The sequence below is a fragment of the Carassius carassius genome, chromosome 16 (assembly GCF_963082965.1).
Source record: "Carassius carassius chromosome 16, fCarCar2.1, whole genome shotgun sequence".
NCBI lineage: Eukaryota > Metazoa > Chordata > Actinopteri > Cypriniformes > Cyprinidae > Carassius > Carassius carassius.
This window is the reverse complement of record NC_081770.1, coordinates 21,323,041-21,350,787: the sequence shown is the minus strand read 5'-3', so window position 1 is coordinate 21,350,787 and position 27,747 is coordinate 21,323,041. Positions and strand designations below refer to the sequence as shown.

At 40.1% G+C, this 27,747-nt stretch overlaps 1 protein-coding gene and 1 long non-coding RNA gene across 5 annotated transcripts; one reads left to right on the top strand and one right to left on the bottom strand.

Annotated features, from left to right (window-relative positions):
- The first annotated feature begins 457 nt into the window (after nt 1–457).
- Nucleotides 458–21,988, top strand: zbtb7a (zinc finger and BTB domain containing 7a). 4 transcript variants are annotated; one of them, XM_059569529.1, is made up of 4 exons: nt 458–592; nt 11,265–11,801; nt 11,878–12,728; nt 15,094–21,988. In XM_059569529.1, the coding sequence occupies exons 1-4, from the start codon at nt 584–586 to the stop codon at nt 15,539–15,541; spliced, it is 1,845 nt and encodes a 614-aa protein (XP_059425512.1). In that variant the 5' UTR covers nt 458–583; the 3' UTR covers nt 15,542–21,988. The 4 variants fall into 4 exon arrangements, with proteins under 4 accessions (XP_059425512.1, XP_059425513.1, XP_059425514.1 ...); XM_059569530.1 differs by lacking the exon at nt 458–592 and adding an exon at nt 1,211–1,369; XM_059569531.1 differs by lacking the exon at nt 458–592 and adding an exon at nt 2,017–2,552.
- On the bottom strand, nt 627–27,747 carry LOC132159889 (uncharacterized). Its single transcript, XR_009437916.1, has 2 exons — nt 27,554–27,747; nt 627–913 (listed from the first exon to the last, which is right to left on the bottom strand). It is a non-coding gene; the product is annotated as an uncharacterized LOC132159889 (long non-coding RNA).

Here is a 27,747-nt window from a genome sequence, read left to right as displayed (position 1 = left end):
AAGCTAAATAAAGTAAGTAAATGGTAATACAGGTAACATATGTTGTACATGTAAAATTGTGGAATGTTTTGAAAACAAAACAACAAAAAATGTAGATCACCATTTAGCCAATGCTTCAAGGCTGCTTGCCAGCAAGGGATGAGCTGTTACAAAACCAAGCTGCATAGAGATGTTTTATAAAATACTTTGGCATACGTTTCTAAATATGTGTGCAAAAATATGAATTTAGTAACTTGAAATGCACCTTTACAGCTTCTTTTAATTACGAATCAGTTTTAAGTGTCCCAGTTATACTGCCCTCTATGTCTGGTGTACGTTAGTTGATCATGCTTGTCTCCTACTTAATACTTCAGCATTTAAGCACAACTCGATGTCATACGCAATTACGCTCCTCTGCGTCCACTCCCTGTTTTACGGGAGAGTCCTCAATTGTACAGTCACTCTCAGATAGGTCATATACTGCTCCTCCTGTTTTGAGAACTTTCAGTCCAGCAGCAGGTAAGCGGGCAAACGTGTCTCTTAAGTGGTGGAGGATAATCCATGTCTGTCCCGCTGGTCGACTGCACACATCGCTTCTCTTAGCATGATTTTGGTGAGTATGGAGAATCACAGTACACGTTTAGTGGTTTGGTTTCTTATTTTTAATTAACAATTCAGTTGTTACATGTAAAGAAGACGTGTCAAAAAGGTGAAGCATAAAGTGAATATTGTCACTAATATCCGACAACCCCTTGAGTGTAGGGTACACTATGAGCTGTATTAGTTTTGAGACAGTGGAGGGTGTGTGTATATGTATTGCGGGGGGGACTGCTGGCAGACCCTGAGTGTCCTGGAATGTGCCATGGCTTGTTCTGGGGTGGGACTCCATGACCTCAGGCAATGGGATGGGTGGGTGCGACTGCATTCGTACACACTGAGGAGAAAAAAGGATGGTTAACTCTCATTATTTTCGCGCACACGCGCACCCAAAGTACACGTGCAACTCCCCTGCAAACAATTTTGTACAAATACAGGCTGGTTTTACCAGCAAAATCCTTGTGAACTCCACTGTTGTGTTCATGTCATGAGTGATGGTGGTCACTATGGCATGATAACAACCTTTTACTGTATTCCCCAGAGAGGAGCAGAGGAGAACAGCATGGGGGCATGCTGTTTCTTTAAGAGAGAGGGAGAGCGAGAGAGAGAGAGAAAGGGAGGGACCTTTTTGCCCTCCAGAAACCAGGAAGGGAATTGAGTTGATCTGCTGGTGCTTGGTTAGCGCATACAGTGCTTTGAACAGCAGGGACAGCTAAGAGCGAGAGCGCCACAGAGGAGGAGAGAAGAGGAGGGAAGAGCTAACCCATAACAAGCACCACCACGGCCATCGCAGGTGAGCTTGTTTCCCCCTGTTTGTCCCCCGTGTCGTCTGCCCAAGGCCTATCGACTGAAGGGAGCAAGGCAGAGGAGGAAGGAATGAGGGAGGGGGACAGAGAGGAGAGAGAGAGAGTATGTGTGTGGGGGGTAGGAGGGGGCTTCAGTGCCAGTGAGGAATTATTCCTCTTTTTCTTTGGTCTTCAGAGTAACTGATTTGGTAGTCCTTCGGTTCACTGGTATTGCTTTAATAAACTTTTTTTTTTCTGTTCTTACTGTTGGTAACTTTTTTGTTGTTGTTTTGGAGATAGCCCTTAAGAGGTGTGTTTGTCGGAGGTTAGATGAGGATAACATAGTATGAATGAACCTAAATAATTCCATTTAGACCAAGGTACAGTGCTACGCACTGGGGTCCACTATTTTTGAAACATTTGTTGTCATTCATTAAGAAACGATCTCTGAGAACTTGTGCATGCACCTTTTGGCTTTTTTTCTTTCAGTCTCAAATTGCATCTGCACTGTTTACTTTTATGATGGATCATTTTAGGTCAAAAGAAGTCTCATTTGGGTCAAGAATGCGGAATATGTCAGATGATGTAGGGTGACAATATACATTTACTGTATTGAAGTTCTACAGAGTTGTGTTTGGATCCCTTTGCCTTTTCTCATACGTACAGAGTTTGGCACTGGTTGTTGGCTGGTCTGTACTTTTAATACCTGGCATCCTGCTAGCAACACACGTTAGTGTATAATTCAGCTCTGAATGCTTACGTTGAAGCAAGCTCTTAGATGTGGGGGTGGCAAGAGCTAACAGTTTGGGACTTGTAGTTCTTAGCAGTGGCCTAGAAGCAGGTGAAGTCATACTTAAGGACTGCGCTTCCCAGAGTGCCTTGCCCTTGGCCATACAGGATAGGGAACAGCCGGTAGCCTATCCTAGTGGGGAGGTGTGGTGATTGAGGAGCGGGCAAGCCAATCGCAGAGGGGGAAGTGAAGCCAGAGCAGTGGGCTGAAAATAGAGTGGGGGAGTTAGTAGGTGTCTGCCTGTGTGGGATCAGGCAAGGGCTTGTCTGTGTAACTAGGGCCACTCGGAGGTTTCCTTTCTGCAGTTGCTCCAGACCAGAGCCCTGCCCAGGCACAGAGGCAGGCAGGCAAGCAGAGGGAGACTGAGCTGACCCATAGGGTAACAAAATTCTGGCCGGCCGGTAAGAGCTCCGAATGCACTCTCACTCTCTCTGGTGTCTGAAACAGGAAAGGCAAGCTAGAAGAGATATAATGGAATCTTATAAGGGGAAAGAGAGGGACTTGGCTTGAATAAGTTCAGAGCGCTTGACCCACTTGCAGATGGCATAGAGATGGAAAACGGAGGCCTGCTGTTTTAAGGTATGACTTGGTGAGCTTCTGTGCAGCTAGTCTTACTTTCCAAGTACTTTCTTAACTGAACTCTGTCTTTGTGTGATTCTTATTTTTTCTGAGCGTACGGTTACAAATGGCCATTTAATAAAAAACAAATATTCAAGCCGATTAATTTAATTTTAGACACAAAAGGATGGGTTTAACACTGGTTGACTCTGGTGGAATGGTTTCAAATAAAGTGGAATTCACATCAAATATATCCTGCTCATTGAGATCTCTAAGAACCTTGGACTTTGGAAAGTTTTTCCTCTTCTCTAGGCAGATCCCTTGTAGGCTTCTCTGCCCCCTCATTCTTTTTATAGCTGTGCCATAATGCACATCAACATCTTGGTAAGGGTCTCTAACAGGGTCTTATTTTTTCAAATAAAAAGACTGCTTGTTTGTTCTGGACCTTAAAGGCGTTGCAGGAAGCTGCAGTCTCTTTCGCTCTCTCTCTCTTTTTTTTTATTCAAAGATGTATGCAGATCATTTCCAACCCATACTTGCTCGACTCGTTTTCACTAGTGCGGGTACAGGGAGGACGCAAGGGGTATTTTTATTCACAGATGACGCCCAGTGTCTGAATAATGCACAGACAAGGCTCCTTGTCTCACTGGGGTGAGGCCGATCTTTATTGTCTTTTGCTTGTTTAAGTGGCAAAGAGATTCTTACCCACCATAAACCAGTTAACCCTGTACGTAGTTAAATTACCTGACAGGGTCGTTTCAGGTCATCATTTATGACTGGTAAGGCATGTGTAAACTTCATTCTGATACACATCATGCAGTGCTTTTTTTTAAATTTGTTTGTTTTTGTATTATCTTGATGTGTTGTGTTATTTCACCAAGTATGTGTTCCGCTATATCTATGAAATTTCATATTTTTATAAGCTTTTTAGAAGCTGACTTTTAATATTAGTTTTGTTTGCTTTTACTTTAAGTTTCAGTCGCTAGACATCCAGTGTGAATTGTTTAGGTTTTTATGCACTTGTATGTACGAGATATTTGACTAGCTTTTGAATGCTTATGAAATAAAAATTTCATTTGAACTTTCACTATCCTTTCGCATCTGTTTTTGCGTCTTTGTACAGTGCAGGACTGAGGGCTGAAAGCACTAGAAGTTACCAGCTACTGTTTGGACAAAAAGTATAATTCTAATGCTCAAGTAATCTTTGAGCTCTCTGAAAAAGGTTTAGTTTTAATACTTCTGGGGGATGGTGGATGTTTGTGAAACATTTTTGAATTGATCGAATTAAAGACTGATGCTGCGAGATGGGCTGCTGCAAGCTAGCATCACTATCGGTAATCAGAGAGCTCATCTCATTATTCTCTCATTGCACTCTTTAAAGGGCCTTCTTCCACTTGTTCTTATCTGCTGAGAGTCTGTCGACATGATGAGTGAGGCCTTCTTGGTTTCCTTGTCAGTAATGTGGAATCCAATTGCTGTAAGTTTATGCTCTCGCCCCCATTCGCTATTGTGGAGCTCGACCTCCAGCAGGTGGAGGAGTCCTTGACATACTTACCTTAGTGCGTGTGTTCATTCAGAGATATGCTTGGATGTAGAGCTGAAAAAGAAAATCCTGGCTGAGTTGTCATGTCTTTTTGCCGCCTCAGCAGAGGCAAAAGAGGGAAGTGGAAGCTGTGGTGGTCTGGTGGTGGAGTGTGCAGTGCAGTGTCTGGGAGAGCTGGTCATCTGATAACAGAGCGGGTTCTGTTACACCATCACCAGAGTCACGCAGGAAGTCTTCTTCCGCCCAACCGGCCAGGCTGCCGCAGCAGCAGAAGAGCTCAAGACATGGACTGTGTCCTGAGCGCAAGGGCACTGGAAGGGCTGGAGTAGTGCTGCCGTCATTACTCAATTTTGTGTTGGTTTTCTTGCTCTTTCCTTATTTCCTGGCCCAGCCACAGTTTGTCCGAAAGACTCCGAAGATGTGGGCAGCTCAAAGACAGATGCAGGGAGTTAGGCCTGGAAAAGTTTGGTCAAACTATGAGGGGGCGTCGTGGCATTTTCACACGTGGGCTTCATTCTAACATGGGACTTAAACAAAGCTGCTGCTGGTCTAGAAAGATTGTAGGCACATTGTTGCTTTTGAAGAGGAGTTTCTTGCCTTATCTGCTCTACTATTTGCTTTATGCTCTTTTCCTATCTAATATACTTCTGCAACTAAGAGCTTTAATTTCTTACCATAAAGAGTAAGTAGTTTGCTTGTACTATTGACCCTATGACACAAGGTTTTTCCTCGAAGAGGGACGTAATTTTGTCTACAGAAGGTTCCAGTAACTAAAGTGAGGTGAAATAAAGAATTGCACTAGTGTGCACATGTTTTTAGCAGCCTCACCCAATACCTTTTGGGGGGCATTGTGAATACAAGTCTGGATTTTTGGCAGTCTACTGACATATCACCAGTGAAATGGCCATGCACTACAACTCTAGTTTTATCAGTTGTTCGCCCACTTCCTGCTTGCACTTTTTGTGACCAATCATGCTTCTCTAACCAGTGCTGGCAGGAGTGACTCATTTGCAGGGCCTTGCTCGAAATCCTGTTCTTCTTGGAACCAGTCAGCCCCTCTCCATACTGTTTACGATTATCTGGTAATATCCTCTCTGCTCTGACCTTGAACCCTGTCAACCTAGTGTAGTGACTCCACTTCCCTCCCTCATGAGGCAAGAGGAGCTAATCACACAAGCACACACTAATTTGTACATGCATACAGAGTGGATATGCATGTCAGAAGGATGCCCTGTGTACATAAGTCACATGTTTGTCAATCTTCTCAAAAGGTTCTTTCGAAGGATTCCCAAGCCCTCGAGAAATACACAGTGGAAGGTGTGACTGACAAAGAAAGAAAGTTAATAGACATCGAAGTGTTCTGTAAAAACCTGCTGCTTGTTTTGGTTTATGTCACAAGTCGATGTGTGTTCCTGGAATGTGTGGCATGTGCTTGCCTAAGATGTTTCATTCTGATGTGTCAGTTTTCGGTTCATATAATGAGCAAGTAAATTTACCGTTTGGTGTCTTTTGCTGGATAAACGTTGTTTTAGAGATGAAACTGCATTCTAAGAACTTAATCACAAAACACATTTAATACCCTTGACACAATTTGATTGGCAGTAGTTACCTCGTAAAAAGATTATACTGTGTTGGCGGTAAAATTGTAACGGTATGAGATTTTCACTGTATGATAATTGTCTCAGAAAATTTCACGGTGTTCACTGTATATATTAAATATATAAATAACAGTAATCCGTAACAATGACTCCTAAAAGAACAAGAACAAGTTATTTGAGTGAACAATATTACAACAAACTTTAAACCATTTTAATGAAAGTATTGAAGTCGTCCTTCTAAAAAATAAAGCTGTACACCTTATGTATATCTGCTGTATCACACTTTTAACATTTTAATTAACGCTTGAAAATGTTATCAAATGAAAATTTACAACAAAGTTAAAACATGGACAAACATGACTTAAAAACAAAGAATATTGTTATTATAACTTTGAAGTATATTGTACAATGCTAATATATTTCTGCCATAATTTCAAGTTTAATTAATCTTTTATTTTGATGGGTTGAAGTGGATGGTTTTTCTCAAATAAAACTAGGAAATGTTTAATTTTTCTCTCAGAGCAGCTCTGGTGAGATTCAATGTTTATGTAACTTAGATGATGAAAACAGCATTTATGTATGCGTACCTCACTGTGTAGTAGATAAAACGGCACCTCTCAAAAACATGCAGAAACAAGCAGATTATTCATATAGCAGTCTCTCTGCGCATAAATATTCACAGACCCATATCTATTTTTGATTTAGCCATCCATCAGATTGTGTGTTTTACGTGACAGTCTCATTATACTCAGGGGTTAAATAAGGTTTTGATATGTGGGGGGGCTCTATGGTCTTAATTTTTTGGGAATATACAAACAAGAAATGATTGTGGAAATGATACTTTTAAAACTAAATTTAAATGACAGTAGTGAGTGTTTAATGAGTGAGTCAAGGAGTTGTTCATTCAATCAATTTGTTCAAATGGCTGATTTTTCAGATGTTTATGCATGGGCTAATGAATCTTTGATTCAACCAATTCATTTAAAACAGAATAATTCAGCAATGAATTGGCTGTGTGTTGTGCTTCTGCGTAAAATGTAAGTGACCTAATATTATTGTATTTGGTTATTGAACCATTTATTGAACTACTAAACAGTCATAATGGTGAAAACGTTTTGTGATGTTGCCTAATTAACAGTATTTTAAATGTACAAACTTTTCATTTACATTTTACCTCAGCATGCTTACTTGTCTGGCATTAATGAAGCGTTAATGTCGAACCATGGAGTCTAGTCTATGTCAGCTTTTTTTATATCCGAAGTATTCCCATACTGCTGATTTTAACCTTTTTTTCGGTGGGGATGGAGATGCCTGTAAGCAGCTGAGTGAATACAGAGTGAAGCTGCCGAGCGGACATAAGTTGCATATGAATGGGTGAGATTTTTTTTAATGATTTATCGTAGACATGCAAATGTTTACGATATGATAACCATGCACCATTCAAACCGTGATAAACCATCATAGCGGTATATCGTTACAACCCTAGATGGTGGTGTTATTTCCAACTGATTACACAATTCTGAACTATTTCTGAACTAGTTATATTGTAACTTTACATACCAATAGGTAATGTGCTAGTTGAACGTCTAAACTTATTTCGTTAACACTTGACCAGATGAATTTAAACAATCGAAATACTCGTTGTGAGACAGTTTGACAGCCTCTGAAATCTATTTTCGATAGCCTAACTTAACATTGGCTGGGAGGGGCTGTTAGGGGAGGGTGGAGGCTGGGGTGGGATGAGTATTCGCAGTAACTTGTGGTTTGACTTGCAAAGTAGTTGAGGCCTGTGCGTGCGGCCATCAGAAGAGGTCTGAAATGAGACGTTGGGGCCGTTGCACGGCCCTGTCACCCATAGCCATGAATAAGTGATGAAGAATGTTAGGAGCCCTGAGAAGGTGTCAGGATCAGGTTTGTTTGCACTGTTTCCTCTTTCTTTCAGCTTTGCCCTGGGTTTATTCAGGGACAGAGATGCTGCTTAACTGGTGCCTTGCTATCACCCACAAGCTGAAGTGCAGAGAGATGACATTTGGTTTTAAGTGTCCCTTCTAAGAAACTCCCTTATGATAGCAAAACAACTCAAGTTTTTTTTTTTCTTCTGCTTTTTCAGAATTTCAGATATTATGGTTTTTTCTAGGTGTTGCACAGGTTCCTGGTGAATCAGTAAATTGTCTGATCTGAAAATGTATATTTTCGTGTTTAATGAAACCAAAATGTAAAAATTCTGTTATCATCTACTCACCCGCATACTCATTTACTCGCCCTCAAAGGTGGGCGAACTATACCTTTAAAATAAACACCTTTTTTGAGTCAGACATTTTTCCATACCTGGAAACATTTGTTGTCTAACGCAACCTACAGCCTGGCTTCTACCTTAACTTATTCAAATACTCTGTAATAAAACAATGAGATAGAATGCACCTGTTAGTTGGTGGGTGGGGTGGGGGTTATCAGAGAGATAACAGAAAACCAAAGAGCTTGCCCTACAGGGCCCATCACTTAGCTCAAAGGTGAAGGGAAAGAGAACTAGAAGGGCTTAAGCCATTGGCTTATGGACATTACCATCTAACTTAAACAAGTCAAGACGTGGTCCAGTGGGGGACTATTATTGGAATGGCTTCTTTGAAGTGTGCTATATAGAATTGTGTAGTGCATATGTGCCCTAGATTATGGTATTTTTTACCATATTGTGTCACTGAACTCTTTAACTGTATTTGCTAAAGTCAGATGGCATAAATGACACACATAAGGCGAGCCTGAATGCCATCAACACTAATAATGCACACAAGACTAGTCGTGGGGGTCGGATTTGCTGCTGTTTTAGCTTCTCACTACCTCTAGTGGGATAGTGACCTGACTTGGTGCCAGCTCTCAAGGTGTGGAGGAAGGCAGCTTTGTGCAAGCATGAGAGAGAGACTGAGAGCAAGCAGCCAGGTTGACCAGGTCTTTCATACATACCAAGGGGCTTGATCTGAAGGAATGTCATTTGAATGCATTGCTTTTATTGAGTATAATCCCCCTGTGGCCTCACCCCCTGCTGGGTCACTCTGGCAGATGGAGGGGCGGGGGGTAGTTAGGCTGTTTGGTGTTCACGCATAAGCGTGTGTTTGCCAATGGACAAATCAAGGAGGTTTGCCTTTCAAGCCCCCCTCCCTCTACCCTCGCCTGTGCTGCGGTCAATCATTTTAATCTCCCCCCCACACGTGATCAAGGGGACAGGCCTTTCCTGAAACTTGGCATACAGTGCAGGGTGGGGTAACCGGCTCAGACCGGATTGACAACCTCCCTATTTAATACTGTTCCCTTGCAGCACTGCGTGTGTCCTCCTACTCTTCCTCCTCCTCTAGTGGATTTTTTTTTTCCACTCGGGCCTTTAGCCGTCAACCCCCTGCCCCCACCCCCTTCCCCAGAAGCCAACTGACACGCAATTCAGTGCACATGGTGCCCAGCCCTATTCTATGTGCTGTGCACTCCCCCACCCCAGCAAGGCTAAATGGTACAGATTCTCCATTTCTACTGCCATCATGACAGCAGGCTTGCCACTCTGCTGCTACATTTTAATGCTGTTAACACCCTGAACTGATTGCTGTAAACTAGAAGGCTGTTTAAAGTGTTTTTCAAGACAGATTAAAGTCTCAACTGCCACAGTTGACCGCATCAGCAGATGTTGTACATAACCTGTAGATTGTTTGATTGTTATAAAGACCACTTTAACGCAACATGTTGGTACCATCAAATAGATAGGGTTAGGAAAAAGTTTTTAATAGTGAAAAAGAAACTGAGGTGAACTGATCTGTTCTGTAATATTACATGGTGTCAAAAAAAAAACATGTCATTATCAAATGCATATTTGATACCATTTTTTTTTCTTCTTTTCAATAATTACACCAATTCCCCGTGGACTTTAAAATAAGTCTTTCAACCAGCACATTGTATATTTACAGTCATGGCTTGTTGTCAGAATATCCCTTTATAACTTGATGCATCCAATTGTGGTTTGGATAATCTTGACCAGTGGTCTTTCATATAGTAGCAACCATTTGGCCACTATCTATTAGCCTCTCTGCTTCATTTGCATACAGGGCTTGGCAATGCTACCCTGGATGGTAACAGAGTGCATAGAGAATGGACAGCATAAATATGGCCCAAACATAAAGTATTAGTATAGTACAGTATTAAGCATAGTATAGTATTAAGCAGCAGCATCAATTGACCATTTGCAAAGAGCTTGATTGACAGGCGATCTGACCAATCAGAACGTGTATATTATGTGCCGCCGCTTCTTGTCCAACATCTACTGCTGGTCTCCATAGAAATCCACGTTAAAGCAGGGTAAAAAAGAGCAAATTAATTGAAACTTTTTCAATATAACTAAATCTAAATATGTGCAGAGGGTCAAGCTATGCTGTTGTTTGCTGCCACAGTAACAAGTTAAGGAATTCCTTTCAAGTACTTGTTTTGCGTGCAGAAAATCTGTCAAGTCCGGCACTGTATGTATGGCTTGCAGCGCTTAAGTTAAAATACTGAGTGTCAAATAATAAAATGATATATTAAAATGTGTGCTCTTATCATTCTGTGGACAAAATCCCATGAACTTCGCCCAATCGGGAGCTGTATATGCACATGCGCGCTCATCTGTTTTCAATGCAGCTAACCTCGTGTCACTTCATGTCATCTTTCCACTAATTAAACTATGACAAGTCCTTCACTGCAAAAACGTTCATCGCAACACTGCAGAGTGATGAACTATGGCGCCATGTGCTTATTCAAAACCATTTACATAGGTTATACGTTATATTGTTGGCTTGGAAAATATGTAAGTGCGCATGCAGTAGCCGAAGCTGTATCCATTCTAGCCTAAACCACGAATCAGACAGGAGAGTAGATTAACTCCGGTGGACTTAAACTTGAAAAATGGTGTGTTCCATTGTTGACATAAACTACTTTCTGATGTTTATGTTAATTTTGTGCTTTACGTAAATATGAAAAGACAATCGATTCACGTGTTTGAACTGAGGCGATACAGCAATCTATCCTGACAAATTGCTGAGAGTCCTGAGACCTTGTTTCATATCAGAAGTAACCTGCTCTCTATTGTCTGTCAGCGTTTTGTCAGTTTCCTCTTTGCTCTGCGATGTATTTTTCACTGCATGAGAACATGATGTGTAGTGTGAGAATGGTATTGTTTGTTGGAGATAGCAACAGTAACTAAGAGGGTGGGTCTTTGCGAATGGTCGATTGAACTCTTCAGGTGATTTGTGAAAACATTTTAGCTTGGCTAATACTTAAAAAATGTTTCTCTCTACTTTGTAGTAGTTTTATGTAAAACTTTTTGCCTCAATTTAGTATCAACATTAATTTTTTTCTATGTCACTTTATGATTAGTAACTGTTATTGTTCCTCAACATTCTTAGACAGGCAGACGGACAGACGGCAGGACGGACGGACGGGTGGCGGCTGTGATTGGCGGCTCGGCGGCAGGCTGGTGGAAAATGTCGTCGGGAGCAGGTGGGCGGGGAAGACGTGAGGCAAGGGCCTGTGGGGGTGCAGGCGAGGTAGAGGAAGGACCAGTGGGCATCCCCTTCCCCGAGCACAGTGCTGACCTGCTGGGCAGTCTCAATCAGCAACGGTTGAGTGGGCTGCTGTGTGATGTGCTACTAGTGGCTCAAGAGAGAGAATTCCCTGCCCACCGCTCAGTGTTGGCTTCCTGCAGCACCTACTTCCACAAGCTTTTCACCTCGGGCCTGGCTGCTGACCGCCAGAAAGTCTATGCACTGGACTTTGTGCGGCCTGAGGCGCTGGCCGCCCTCTTGGACTTTGCCTACACAGCCACACTTACAGTCAGCCGCAACAGTGTGGTTGACATCTTAAACGCCGCCCGTGTGCTGGAGATCTCACCCGTCCAAGACGTCTGCTCACACCTGCTGGACACCAAAGTGCTCTCCCCGCCGGTGTGTAATGTGTTTTTTACATGTTGACATATTAATTTTTTGGAGCAATATGATGATATTCCATTTCTTTTTGCAGGCGGGCAGTGAGCAAGAACAAGACAAGGAAGAGGAGCGAGGTAAGAATGGAAAAGAGCAGGGCATCCGGCTGCGTGCCCGTGAGTACTTGGAGTTCTTCCAGAGGGGGGCGCATTGGGGTAGCAGCTGCAGCACGCCAGAGCTCAGGGACCTGCCCGCACACCTGCACTTTAGCCAACGCAATGGCGCTGACAGCAATGGCACGCCCATCGGCCCTGCTGACTACTACTCCTCACTGGCCCAAGCCCTATCACAGCCTCCTCGTGACCCCGAAGACGAGAATGTGGATGAGGAGTACCATGATGGACCTCCAGTTCTAGCTCGAGGGAAAAGTGCAGAGGCTATGATGTCCCTTTATGCTCCTACTCAGAATGGACACTACTACCTCCATCAGGCAGAGCCCAAATCAGAGAGAGAGGTGGAGGGGACAGGTGAGCAGGAGCACGAACAAGGCCCAGCCAGTGCTTTGCTACAACAGATGATGGACTCTTTGGAGCGGAAAAGGGAACAGGCCACGACAGGTGGTGGGGTTGAGGAGGATGGGCCGGAGGGGGAAGAGCCAGACGTGGAGTTTTACTTGAAGTACTTTAATAGTGTGCAACATGAGGAAGCCACCAGTGCCCCCATGTCTCCAAGTTTGCTACCACTGTGGTCATTACGAGGCAATGGAGGTGGAAACCAAGCAACTGGACCAGGTGGTAACAGTGAGAGGAAGATGCGCTCTAAGGCCTTCCAGAAGTGCCCTATCTGCTCCAAGGTCATCCAAGGTGCAGGAAAGCTTCCACGCCACATCCGTACACACACAGGAGAAAAGCCCTATGAGTGCGCCATCTGCAAAGTGCGATTCACCAGGTAAGCTTTTTTGTCATTTTAGTTTTGTCTGTGGGAAAATTGAGAGTTCAGTTTGTATTTTTACATACACTTTAGCATCTTGTGTGCTATCAAATATACATGGTCAGGTATTCAGTACACTAAAGAGAGCACAGTCAGCCATAAAGTTGTGTTTTATGTTGACAGAAAGGCTGCATGACAAAGTACTGGAATTTTAACAAGGGGGGTCCAATAAAAGTGGGTTGTGGTAGCACAGCCTGGTCTACTGTTATCAGGAATGAGACTGTTATAAAACTCTCCATGCCGATATTGAAACGGATTACAGCACGGTGGCCTATCTACGCCTGTGAGTCAGCTGAACTTGTGACCCTGGGTGTTACGTTGATTATTGCCCCTGGCAAATACAGCCCCTCTTTCAGACAAATGGATGATGAAAAATACTGTGTGAATCTCTGTTAGCAAACCTCTAGCATGGCTTACCCTGCACTTAAGGGCATCACCTATTCCATGAAACCATTGCCTTAATGAATTAATCAGGAGACACGAATTGGAAATAGACACTGTGGCAAAAATATCCAGTACCCTATTTGCGTAGAGATGGAACTAAATTTGCCACCTAAATACACCACCTATTGGGAAGGGGTACTGTAATCTTAATCTTGTTTGATCAGGGTTAAGAGTGCGTTTCACTCACACTGCAATAAGTCAATCCTATCTTGTAAATAATTCATCTCTCTGTGGCCCACTCTGTTACATTGTGTGTATGTTTGTGAAAATGTTTTCTAACAGGTGAGTGTGTATAACATCTTCCATATTTTGGTAAATGTATGTGAAAGTGAAGGAAAAATGAGAAATTATGAGTGAAGAAATTAATTAAAACGTTTAAATACACAAGTAGGCGTCAACGTGTGCACATGTCTGTGTTTACATACTTGGGTGTGTGTCTGTCCATGGACGCATGTGAGTGTGAATGTGTTCAGTAAGCCTCCAGTATTCTGGATGGGTCAACCACACTAGTTTGTTTAGTTGTACTCTGCCCCGGTCACAAGCTTAGGGGGAGGGATGGAGAAGAGTAAGCTGAGAGCAGAGTCTTACAACAGAGGGCCTTGCATTTGACACCACACTATACATAGCTCCCTTATTGGTGCAAAACAATGCACTTTGACAGTATGTTGTCTTGTGTTGACGGACGCCTACTCTTTAGCCGTTCAGACCAGTTTGCCTCAGGTGGTGTGCCAGAAGTCAGAAATGTACATAAACTGATGACCAGCACAAACGTTAGTTTTGTTAGATTAACATTTATGAAATATAGAGTGTAAACTTTGGCTACAAATTTGATAGTTTTAATGGTGCTTTGAAATGGTTGGAGGACAACTGAGGAAAGACATTAAAGGTTAAACCACATTCTTCCAAACCTGTTCCTCAACCCAGCACACCTTTTGATTTTCACATTGGTTTCTTCCCAGAAACTAAAAGCTCTCCTTGGTTGAACTCCGCTCAGCTGACACTGAAGATTTAAAATTTTGCTTGTAAAACAAGGGCAATTGTGCCCTTATAACATGTTCACCATTTTTAAACGGCTCTTTTGGAAAACTTAGGGCCCACTATGACTATGAACTGAACATTGAGCCCTTCAGTGCCTCATTGGCCTACAAAGAAATTCTGGCGATAAAACTTTGAGCTTTATGGCTCTTTTCCTCATATGACCTTGGGTGCTTTCAGCACTGAAGAATGATAAATAAACTTGACTTTAGTCTTAAAAGTAAAGATAAGGAGGTCAGACTCCTTTTGCGAATACATGTTGTCTTTGATATGCAAGAACAGACAGATATATGTATTTACATCCTTAGATTTTTGTGTTTATATGTAGTTTAAATAATGTGTGTGTGTGTGTGTGTGCGCGCGCGCATGTTTGCCTTTGCTAATGATCTGTGTGGCCAACCTTACCGGTGTGTCTTGTAATTCAACATCAGGCAGTAGCTAGTGACTCACCCAACTATCATAAATGGTCTTTCTGGCACATAAAGTAATTTGGGAGTGGGCATTTTAAGGAATTAAGTTAGCATGTATTCATGGTGATGTTTCGTTAATTTTCTAACCTTGAATTACTGTTGAGTCTGCCATTGTTAGCTCAATTGCCCTTAATTTTACAGTACATGAATTTACCTATACTTACAGTGTACTTACCTAAGGAAGTAGTGGATAATATAAGGTAACTACATGGATTAGGAATAGTAGGTTAAGAAGAAGGTTAGTACCCAGTTATTGAAATGTACATACTACATGCAGAACAGGACTGTAAAATAAAGGGCTACTGTTAATTTGTTTAATTCACACATACCTTTGGATAGCGGCTCATCAGAAGTTTTTGTATTCTCTTTTCCAGGCAGGACAAGCTAAAGGTTCACATGCGCAAGCATACGGGAGAGAAGCCTTACCCGTGTACTCAGTGTGGTGCCGCCTTTGCCCACAACTACGACCTGAAGAATCACATGCGTGTACACACAGGCTTGCGCCCCTACCAGTGCTCCAGCTGTTTTAAAACCTTTGTGCGCTCAGACCACCTCCACCGTCATCTCAAGAAAGATGGCTGCAACGGCATCCCATCCCGTCGAGGCCGCAAGCCACGCATACGAGATTCTGAGCTCCTGGAAGGTCCTATGGAACTTCATGGCCCAGAAGCAGACATCGAGAGAGGTCAGCGGCATCCAGACAGGGGCACCGGAACATCAGTCATGGAGGAAAATTATGGTAGTCACACGCACAGTCCAGCTGCCGACGGGGAAGGTAGTGAAGATTTGACCTTGGGACAGAGGAACTCCACGACAACATGAATCAAACTTCATCAGAGAGGGCTTTACTCAAAAACAAGAGGAAGAATAAAACAGAAAAATAAGAAAAACAAAGAAAAAAAACTTACAACTACATGTTCCTCTTAAAAAAAAAAAACAAATCAGGGTGTCACACAAATCTAATCTAGTTTCTTTTTCCTTATTCTTTAGCTTCTGCATTCCGCATAGAGACTTAACCACCAAGTTACTGGTCTGTTGGAAGAGCGAAGAGCACTTCAAATCACTCACCCGTGCTGTCACCATCTCTCTGGTCTTTTTGTTGGTGTTTTTTATAACATAATGGCATAGTCATGTGTGTACGAGAAAAAGCTACTATGCAGTTAAAACAAGTTCCTCATCTCTGGGTTGCATCTACAGGGCCTTGTCTTAAAGTAAGGTGTCAAACACCAGGCTGACTGCTGCTTCAACAGATTAGCTATGAATGGTCTAGGATGTTATCAAGGCAACCAATAGATCTCTTTTTCTAATGCAATGAGCAACATGTACATACACTATAAATATATTGTCTCAGATTGCAATATATGCAATATTCTGATGCAGCACCTTTTTCTAAATGTTCCAGAAAGAATCGGACAGGGGTTTGATTTAAAGTGTTACTTTCTCTATAAAAGGTGTTTTTTGAGAGTTTATCCTTGTGTAACATGGTGTAACAGGTTACCGTTTTGAGTTGGGGAGATCTACATGGGGAGATTTTGTTAATTTGTTTCTGGCAGGGAGAGGGTAAGACGAGATGAGGTCCTGTGTTTCTAAAGCACTACCTTCATCTGATCGCCACTGGGCACAATCATGTTAAATCTTACCTCTCACAGCCCTGCTTTTCCTTATTGGCAGTCTTACTTGCAATATATTCTCTCTTATTTTTGGGATTGTCTTAATATTTTGTCATTTGATTTTTCTTTTGACCTTTGAGTTGACTATTTTGGGTACTTGACACTTTACATTTGTATACGCGTGTATATATTAGGTTGTAATCTTATGAGACCCTTCATAAGACATATATTGCAGATAGATAGATAGATAGGGTTACATCTTTCTTCAGCTTCACTCCAGGTTTCTCACTGCATTAGGTTTGCAGGGGGAAATATGCTGTTTGATATTTTAGAGCATTATAATTGAGAAACCCATTTTTTCCTAAGCTGCACTTAATGGAACCCAGAAGTTTCCGCCCAAAGTATGAATTGTGATAAATGTGCTTCATTTTAAGTCTTACTGCAGGAGAGTGAAACTGTATGCAAGAGATGAGTGAGGGCACCACTGTTATACAAACGGCTGGTGAACAACTTAAGCAGGGAATCTTTTGTTTGTTTGTTTGTTTCAGTGACAGAAGGAGAGATAAAGAGCGAGCACCTTTTTATGCATTTGCACAGCTTTACTAAAGATATCCAACAGAGATAGAGAAATATCGGTTTAAGGAGGCGGTTTGAGTTGTGGAGATACAAAGTGCTTATTCAATTTCTCTGCCCAAGGGACCACAGAAAAAAAAGAACCTGAGTGATAAGATGAGCAATAAATTAATGTCCAATTCCAAATAAGCACACAAGAGAACGCGTGTGCGCACGTAAGAGGCAGGGTCCAGTTTTTGTGTGCGAAATGTGAGCACTATTAATGAATGCAATGTATATAGATACAAAATGGGATCAGTTATACAAACTTTATCGCCTTTTTTACAATGCAAATGACTGTCCGAAGTTTTGAAAGAAAGTGTCCTGAAAGCTGAGACCTTTATTTTAAAGTAATATGTGCTTCCTTGTGCTGGAGACCGAGAGGGTGCAGCAACGTCCTATGGCCACATCAGAGCAGGATGACTCACTGAGGGACCTGGAGCGTCAGCAGGCACTTTGTGGGCACTTTGAGACAGGCTCTCCCCAAAATCCAGCAGAGTTGGTGCTTTGGTTAAGTTAGGACTCTCGTTTAAATAAGGCATGTATGAGGACAAGACTTGACTAAGGCGGAGCCTTTTATAAACGATGAAGTGGCACATTTGAAAAAAAATTTCTAAGCCCATGCATTCTAAAACAGTTTGGGATCCTTGCTAAATCTTTCAAGTGGATCTCAGTGTAAACAGTGGCTGTGGTTACAGCTATGGATTCAGTTTTGTTTCAGGCTGAATTAAGAGGATGTAATGTTGTGGCATTGTTCCTTCTGTAGTGCTGTACCCTGTTTATCGGCCTTTTGCACCTTAATTAGAAAGAGGCAAGATTTGAATGCACTTTGTTACTGAAAGGGGCACTTTTTAGTCAGAAGAAACGGGTACTTTTAAACAAAAGAGCAAATGTGCTTAGCAAAAAGGCCCATCCAAGTGGTGATACTTAGTTGTTTTTTGTTTTATTATTATTAATTTGGCTTGTTCATAAGTGTTCATTTGGTTTAGGTCTTGACACCGAGCTGCCAAAAAGTGCAGTCACTAAAGAGAAAGAAAAGGGTGAGGATTTTGATTAATTTAAATTGTTGATGAAAGATTAACAAAGAATAGTAATGAAGATTATATGGAGATTTCATATATATCTATATTTCTATATGAAAGCATAATTATTAATTGCACTTAAAGTTGATTTAAAAAGTTCTCTATTTTGTCTTAATACAGAAGAGAGTAAAGATGTGGAAGCATCTGCAGGGATTTACGATAATTATCTACAACTACATACTCCTGTTTAGTTTCTGTCAGTGCATTATATGTTGAGTTTCGCTGGTCAAGTGTAGTGTTCACTTTAAATTTGTTGTTGAAGACCACACCCTAAGCATCACACTACTGTACGTTACGAAGAAAGATTTTGTGACTGGACGACACGGCAGAATTAATCCTTCTGGAAATTCCAGTGTGTGAGCTTGTGTTTTTTCACACCACAAAACGCTTGGTTAATAATACATCACATGCCTGCAAGGGTGTGTGGTAACACATTGACCTAGACCATCTCTTATCAACTCTTTCACTCATCGCCTGCGTTCATTCCATACGAAGTTCACGGTAGATTTTAGATTTGTTTCTGGGATGTGTATATACCTATGCCACGGCCCAAATTTATTCTCTCTCATTTTAGAAGCAGAAGTTAAAGTTGGAATTGTTGTGGAAAAAGCCTACTTGAGTTCCCTTTTTGTCTATTTTTTTTCTGTGATATTAAGTGCGAGTTTCAAATTTGCAATGCTTTCTTTTGTTTTATTGTAAAATGTGCTGCAGCTTGCAACGATTAATACTAGATGTGTTTGTGGGGTTTTGGGTGAAATGGTGGTGGATAATAGGGAGGGTTAGGTGGGTGGGAGGGGAAGGGATGTACAAAGCCTGATAGCACTGGAAATGGTGCTTTAGCTGAGAAAGAGTTTTTGCACTAAAAGTCACTCATGTCCTTGTCCTTGGAGGAGAGGGATTCGAGATCCGGGCAAGGCCTTTGAGTTTCTGTGAACACAAAGTCTGTTTAATCTCCACTTCACTTTCCTATACTTACATTTCCAATTAACTCTTTGAAAACCAAAGTAGGGAAAGACTAGGATTACATGAAGACTATTCTCGGCCATTAGAAGAAAGAGGTGAATCTTATGTTTTCAACAACAGCGTAAACGAAACCAATTCCAAGTGTAGGTCAAGAGTCCAAAGCTACTCCAACAGAAATAAGCAGCTTGAGGAAAGACACAGTATTCATGGAATGGCTTATTTCCAACAGTTAACAGGATCAAACCCTAAGCATCTGTGTCTACGTAGAAGTTTGGTGGAGTTATTAGAGGTCTTTGTGAGTTCGCACAGACTCATTGGCTTGATCTGGAGGGGGGGCGTAAGCTTTGTTCAGTGGGTCCAAAAGGAGTCGGGGCAGAGTCTTGAAGCTTGACAAGTGGAGAAGGATTCTGGAAAGAATGTGCCTTAACTTAAAAGGAGATCGGGAGGATTCTTCAAAATATGACTTCTCAAATGATTCCTGGATACATGTTGGTTGAAACTGTCCTGTTATGGACATTTCTAAGAACTAAAAGGTTAAATAAGATCTTTGTCCAGAGGTAGTCTAATAGACCTCAATTTGTAAATACAACTAGTTCAAATTTTCTCCTGGTAAAAAGTTGATTGCATGAGAAGATTCTGTCAGCTTCCGTTTAGCGCTGTTTATTGATTCCGCCCCAATCGTGACTCCAATGACAGACACTACAATGAGAAAGTGTCTAAAATAAAACAAACAAAAAAAAACATTTCCATAACTTTAAAAGCACCATGTATGTAATATCCAAATATTAATCTATTTGTGTCTTTATTTGTTTAATTTATTGGACAGGATGTCAAAAAAGCATTAAAGATTACAGTGATAACCGTAATAATCATGGAAGATAATCTTATTACAATTTTAGATGTTGTGGCTGGGTCGAAGCACAACTAGCTGAGGATGACATAATGCATGGCTAGATTCGCACAGTTGTTCTCACCTGATCCACTGCTGTTAGATGCCCAGCGGGCATGTTGCACAAGGAGCGGCTCATGGGCAGTGGGTACTAGTTTGCACAGATTGGGGAGGGTGGGTAGCATTTTTGTGCTGCTTGGGTAGGGGAACTATGTCTTATAAGGGGATGTTTGGAGAGCCTTGTCAGGTATTGCTGTGCCATTCTGTATACCTAAGGAATTTATAGCCATCTACATCTTTGACTGCCTCAGCTGGTTATGTTTCACTGATCAAGGAAATGTTCTGGAGAGCAGATGTCAAGAGGTTGTGGTGGGAGGCAGTGGGATTTTGGGATTATGGGCCATGCTTCTCAGGTTAAAATATCAAGGCAGTCCATGTCAATTTCTGTTGTTTGGTTTAAGCTCAAATTTTGCCTTCTGTGTAATCAAAGCTTTATTGTACTGAGAGTACACCTACCGAATATATATTGAGTTTTGAAGATGATATCGAAAAGCCAACTACCCGTGTGACCACAACACCCTCATTTTTGTTTTGCCTAATCATTGTACATTCTTTTCTAGTGTAGAAAACAATGGCAAAATGTCTTTTTTTTATACACGTTTTCACATTCTAGAACGGCGAGTGGTGTATTGTCTTAGAATGAGGCCAAGACATAAGTGAATTGTGGGATGGAGACATCAAGTCTGAGGTCTTCAAGTCAAGGATGCATTCCATAACTTCCTCTTAATAGAAGTTAGAACGAACAGATGCAGGTAGACGGAAAAGAGCCGGTTTCTTAAGTCTTGAAGGACTTTCTTAAAAGTTTTTCATTTTTTCTCTACCCAGAATGTGCAGGGAAGAAAGTGTGTTGGGCTTCACAAAGCCATCAAGCTGATAGCAGTTCTGTGATTGTAACAAAACAACAACAAAAAAAGCACTTTGCGAAAGGCCATCCAGAATATTTTGTGCTGTCTCCTTTGATTATTACTGTTATTGTTTTATCATCTTGTTAATGCTATTTTTTTTTATTTCATTGTGGATGTAATGATTTATTTAAATGCAAAATCTACATGAAAAGAAAAGAAACTTGAATATGCGATATATTTGGGTTGAAGTCCATTTGAACTGCCGCCCCGTACCACACACATCTCTGGAAAACACATGAAACAAGGAATAGCATATGTTCAAGTTGTCATACATGTTTTCTTTTAACAGTTTTGCACCTTTAAACCCAAATTTCATTACAAAGGACTTTACATTTGCTTAAAGGACATTTCTTCCTGGGTTTCCATTGTTCTGCAATGTGCTTCATAGACAAATACAGGGTTTATAAGAGTAGATCTAGATTATTGGTATTGTTAGAGCATAACTATCCCAAACAATACCCAGTAAACCGCTGCAACTTGCAACCCTGTCCAAAACAGTCAGGTTTGGACCATTATACAACTTTCCTGCATATGGACAATATATGATATCTCTAATTACTTTCCTTCTATGTTGTTAGACAGTAAAATATATTTTCCATATTGTTTTTGCATAAAGTTTAAGAGTTTATAAGGGACTCGTTGTATACTCTATTCAAAGCTCTAGTACGTTTCACATTTCTTGCATCAAATCTGTACTCTTAATTCATTATGTGGTTAATCAGCTGAATGGACAAAAGTTCTGCACAGAAAACAATTAATTATCAGGCTTTGGGGGCACTTTTTAGCACTTATGTTGACTTTGGGGCGGCAGAAAAATTCCCAGTGTCTCAGGCTTGGACCGCAGAAACCCTTTTTTTTTGGTTTTGTTAATTCAAATCCTGTTCTTTTCCATTGTCTGTCAGTGTGTGTTGAAGCTATTGAGATGTACAGGAGAATTTGGGAGAATTTGCACTTTTGGCGATGAAAAGAATTTGTATTGTATATGAGACCACTAAATCTACATCGTCTAAATCAAACAATTCCATGTTGTTTTCCTTTTTCATTTTATTCTTTCTTTTTTGTTTTGTTTTATTTTTACAAAATATATCCAAAAATGTCTGACGTTTAAGAAATAAGACATTTCTATTAAAAACAGAATGTTTACGATCTTCCTGCCTTTGTATTCTATATTTTCCATTTTCTTGTATGCATATATTTCTAAAAGAACAAGCGTTTAATACAGGTTTAATATGTCTAGATCTATAAATATGTATATGATTAAGATGAAAAGGAAGTGGTCTCAACCCTTCTGGAAAAACACTTCTTTGGTCAAGCTGGATTTTAGTTCAGAGGCCACCTGAAAAGTGCCCAAAATCTCTCTAAAACCAGTCAAGAGGCTAGCCTTACCAGGCTGGGAGACTAGTTTATAGTCAAAGATGTTTTTTTACACTTGTGAATATAAGTTGTTTGCAATTTCAGAGTAAACAAAACTGTATCTTTCTCCTTGATTTAATTTTTTTGGTAGAATTTGTCTAACGTTTAAACTGTGATCTTGAACTTATTACTGACACCTATCAGTATGGATGCAACATTACACAGAAACTAAAGTTTTAGCCTGCTGAGGCTGTATTTGCAAGCACATTTTGTTCCATTCTTCAAATGAAAATGTCTGATAATAGGGAGGTTACAGAGATAAAGTTAGCACTATTTGGCTGGTCATGTGATCTCTTCTCACATGAGCCTTCGTCATTTGAAACATATTCAGATATATTTTCATACCTGAATATGTGTAACGTGAGGTACTGGGGTATTAATTTGATTCTATTACTGGTGTACAAATGAAATATAACACTTGCAAATATGCTGTTCCTTTGAATACACTGTGGCTATGGCCAAACTGTGCCATTCTTTAAACTGGTTTAAAGTAGTCAATATCTGGTAGACCATCTTGGTCCAACAATTTACAAAGCGTTTCTACTAGTTTAAGATGGTAAGGCTAGTTTAAAGAAGCTGGTAGCTGGTCAGCTAGCTAAAAACCATATCAGATTAGTGCATTACCAGCTCAGACCAGCTTTAAGATATGCTCCAGATTACAACTACCAGTTTAAAGGTGAATCTATAACTGGAGATACATTTGGTATCTCATAAAAGTTAAGAAAAACACAACTGATCACCAACAAGAAATCTTTCCAGTATCTTATTGAAAACATATTCAATTTGTATAATTCAGTGCTTGCCAAACACAGGTTACTTCCTTTTTTTAATGAAAAAAACAGATGTCTTTATGGTATTGTTTGTCAACTCATTTATGGACAAATTAGGCAATGTGTAGAAAAAATTCTAATCATAAAAGGAAAGATCTTTCTTGTATCATTAGACAAACAGTCCTTACATTCCAACATTTGGAACTGAGACAATATTTCACCCATGCATACCTTAAAAAAAAAAAAAAAAAAACTATGTCTTCACAGATTTTTCTGCTTGGAACAAATATTTTTCATCTGAAAATGTATTACATACAACATCCAATAAAATAAAAAAGAGAGAGAGAGAAAATAGTTCATACACAGAGTTGACCCTTCAAGTAACAGAATTGTAAAGTAACAGAATTGACTGGTGGACAGTCAATTCTGTTACTCTATTGTCAGCATTGTTATTCAACCTTGGTAACAGAGTTTGAAGGTAACAGAATGGACCATTTTATTAAATTTTTGCCAAAAACTCCACTTGCCAGCATAAATGCTAAAAGCACGTGGCACTAATGAAATCATGATTAAATTACTTATAAATAACCTGTTTTGTGATCAATAATAAATTTAGTTTTCCTTTTGATATTGTGGTAACAGAGTTGACGTTCTTCAAAATAACTCTTGGTATAAGCATTTTTTAGATTCAAATATTTCCTCAAAGAGAGCACACATACTTAACATAATTTAAAGGCAAAATATTGTACTGTAACAGAGTTGACGCAAGATTTATGGACACACATTTTTATAAGACAAAAGTTATTTTTAAACAATTTAATGTAGAATTAAGTAAATTAGAATTTAGGGCTTTTAAAAATAAAACTAATTAAATATTACAAAAATAAAATTAAATATTTTCTTTACACAATGATACATGACGGAAAAATGCACTGACTAATTCGAACAACAAGAAATCATGATGTTGAGCTATTTAAGACACTTTTTAAACAAATTATTATATTTTTATTGACTGTAAAATCTTGTAATTCATAACAATAAGTAACAAATTATTAAAGTAATATAAAATGTAACCATCTGAAAAAGAGCTGAAAAAAATAATGGCTTCGGACACCAAATGTACCTGCAATTATAGAATCACCCTTAAGATTGTGTCTCCAACAGGATTTATGTGAATTATTTTAGTGTAATTATAGCATAATTATAACTGCTTGCCTTTTCTTAAGTCAGCTGAATTGGCCTGCATATTTAGAAAAGTTTAATAAAGCTCAGAGAACTCTACACAATAGTAAACCATGTACTACTGTAGTGCAGGGTAATTAACAGTCATTTCGCGCCAATTCTGAAAACAGTCAGCGCTGGAACTACATCAATTCATAAAATCGCCAGATTAAGATAAAGTTAATATGGCTTTAAGATGATCACTAATTCTTGTAATGTTATGTAGCCTATATTCCACGAGACATGCTCTTTTCGCCATTATATTTATTTCTTGAGTACCTCAGGCCAGTGGACTGCGTACACAGAGTAATGGCGCCAAAAAGCGTCCCAGTAGTTCGTTACATCACCAGAAGATGTCACTATAAACCTTTACTGTTCTCCCGCGACAAGCTCTTCAAGATTTCCCATGTGATTATGGGTGTACATTTAATCTAGATTGTTCTTTGTGTATAGTGAATGTAATTTACAATAGGTTTGTTTAATATAACAATAAATAACTATTTGTATATTTATTTTATTCTATAAATTAAGTATAAATTAATCTGATTTTGAACTGTGGCCATTCGTACAGACTATTCATGTTATGCAGCATATTTCCATACGGCTTAATATTTTTTATGAAATTGTATTATTGTTGAGTAAATTTTTTGTAATAATTTCACTACAGTGGTTTTTGCCATATCCCTGGGATAATTTAATTGCTCACACAACATCAAAAACTGGCAATTTAAGAAATATTACAGATTTTTATTAAAAAAAAAAAAAATGATTTCATAATTACTTCATCCTCAATAAAGTGTTTTGGGGTCATCTGTATGAAACATTTGTGTTAGTGTAATAGCAAAATTTCAAAAGATGCTTAAAAATGCATTAACGTATTTCATGTTGACCAGTATATCCAGCAGTATCTGGGGGAACGAGACACATGTGGGTCAGAAATTAATTGTACCAGACTTTATTACGTTGTATGTATGTAAAATATGTGAATAAATGTCCCCTCCTCTTAGATAAAGTGCTTATTTTGAGTCTTTGGGTAGTGTCCTCCTCCTCCTAATGTCCCAGAAGCGACAGAAATCGTATGAAAAGTGGGGGGTGGTTAATAATTAAGCAGAACAGTGCAGGTGAAGGGGTTTACATTGTTTTTCTCACTCAGGGGTGTTTTTTTCTGTCCGAACAGATTGAGTTGGAAACAGGGTCACCGGGATCAAAGAAAACCCTGAAGCAGCCGGTTACATTTTTTTTTTTAAGATATCTGCAGGCCCACTCTGTATTCTCTCTCTTTTCTTTTCTTGCAGTGTGTGAGTCAGTGAGAGAGAGAGAGAGAGAGAGAGAGATTTCACCTATGACAGGACTAGATAAAACCCCTGCAGATTTCTCAACAATGAACTCCAGGAGGTATATCTCAAAGAGAAAAAATATGTCTTAATCAGCCTCATTGACAGCCTATTATTACTGCGAGTCAAATGATATTAAAATCACACTTGAATTGGTTGAAAGAGATTCACTTGCCACCACACAGGTCATTTAAATAAAGAAGTTCATATTCATAGTAGCACACTCTAGTCTCTTTTCAAGTACGGTTTTGTCAGTAACTATTCCATATGTCAATAATTTGGTGCCGCTCAGGACAACCCCTTCTTTCATATGCTGATTAGGGACCTTGACCTTTAACCCCTGAACCTCACATCCCGTGTCGTAAGTGCTCCCTAACCCCGTTCTGCACACAGAATGCTTTCGGGGCCGCCCCGAAGCCTTGCCTATGGACATCTCTCATCCCCTGGGGACTGAGAAGCGAGGTACCTTTAAACCACTGCGGCAAAAATCCCCACCAAAACTCTGCAGTCATTAATATGCAAAAATGCAAATGAGTGGGTAATTAAGAGCTGGAGCTCTCTGGAGACTCTTTGATTGCTAATGAATTCTAATCTGCAAAAAAAAGGGGGGGAGGGGAACGAAGAGAAAAGGATGAAAAAATCATTAAAAAAAAAGTCGCTCGTATATGTAATCATATAATCCCTTATGGAAAGCTACAAAGATCTCACTTACTACTCACTTACTATCCGGAGTCACACAACACAGCTAATGTGTACAGATCATTCGATGACCACAACCAAACATTTGCTAGAAATGCTAACAACTGGCCCTGGATGAAAATATCCGAGCAAATCCAAAACCCTGACATTTCAAAGGCCCTTTAAAAGACTTTCTAAACAATAAACAGGATACTGTGCGGTTATGCTGCACGTCCTCCAAACGGACGTCTTGTTTTACGGTAGCTATACCGTGGCGAAGGTGAGCTCCTGAGAAAGACAGTGACAGAGAGAATGTGGGAGAGGTCAGGTAGCATGACTGTCTGCATGGCAGCACCAGCTGTGTTGTGGAGTGGAGATGTTATTTCATCACTTTTGCAAGCGAAAACACCCCCCCTCACACTCCCTCGCTCTGTCTCGTTCACACAGGCACACACAAACATGCTGTTATTGTTACTGAAGTAGTCCCACGACACCCACAATCTCCCACTTCACCCCTCCTCAATCCATCTTTCCTTCTTTCTTTCACTCTATGCTTCACATATGTTCCTCCTTGTTACTTCACTTCATTCGAAACGTGATAAGTATTTTTTTTGTGTGTAGAGGAGTAATTCATTTTCTTGCCCTCATGTCGTTCCAAAGCCGTATGAGGTGTTGTGGAACACAAAAGGAAAGATTTAGGCCCTGTTTACACTAGTGTAATATTCGGTTTATAACGGCATTTTAAAATGAAATCGATCCCCGTCTACACTGGCGTTTTCACTGCATTTCAGAAGCAATCTCCGTCCACACTATACAGCCAAAAACAAAAACGCACTAGTGTAAACGTAGAATGTTAAATAAAATGAATTGGTTGGTTCGGTTCACAAAACCTGTCTGAATTATTCATCTGACTTGCAGGGAAGACTATCATTGAATAACGGCTTAGATTTCGGTATGCTTCTCTCAGAAATCTAGATTATGATTTTTGGAAGATTTGTAATATAGAGCACAGTTCTTATAGTGTCAGTTGGAAGCTTAAAATCTCTAGTCATTGTAATTTTATGTTAAGCAGACACTTTTAATAACTATTTGAAAAAAACAAATATGTACCACAGATTCTTTTTCATATTGATTTGGAACGACATGTGAGTAAACAAAAGGATAAACTATCCCTTTAACCTAATTGTAGCCCTCACATCGCCTACACATATATGTGCAAGTATTCTGTTGTTACTAACAACATACTTTTAAAACGTTCGCAAAGATCATTTGTGCATGTGTGTATAAACAGACTTACTTCGGGATTGTGAAAGGGTTAATGAACTTATACTGCATCTCGCTCCATGTCACGTTAAGTTAGCGCTTGAGCGACCGCAGGTCTGTGTGGCGGGAAGCTGGAGGTCTTGGGGTTTGTAAACAGGAAGTCTACGCTACACTCACTGTACCTGGTGCGTGGGTGATAGCGCAGGGGCTGCCCGAGCAAAATGTGCA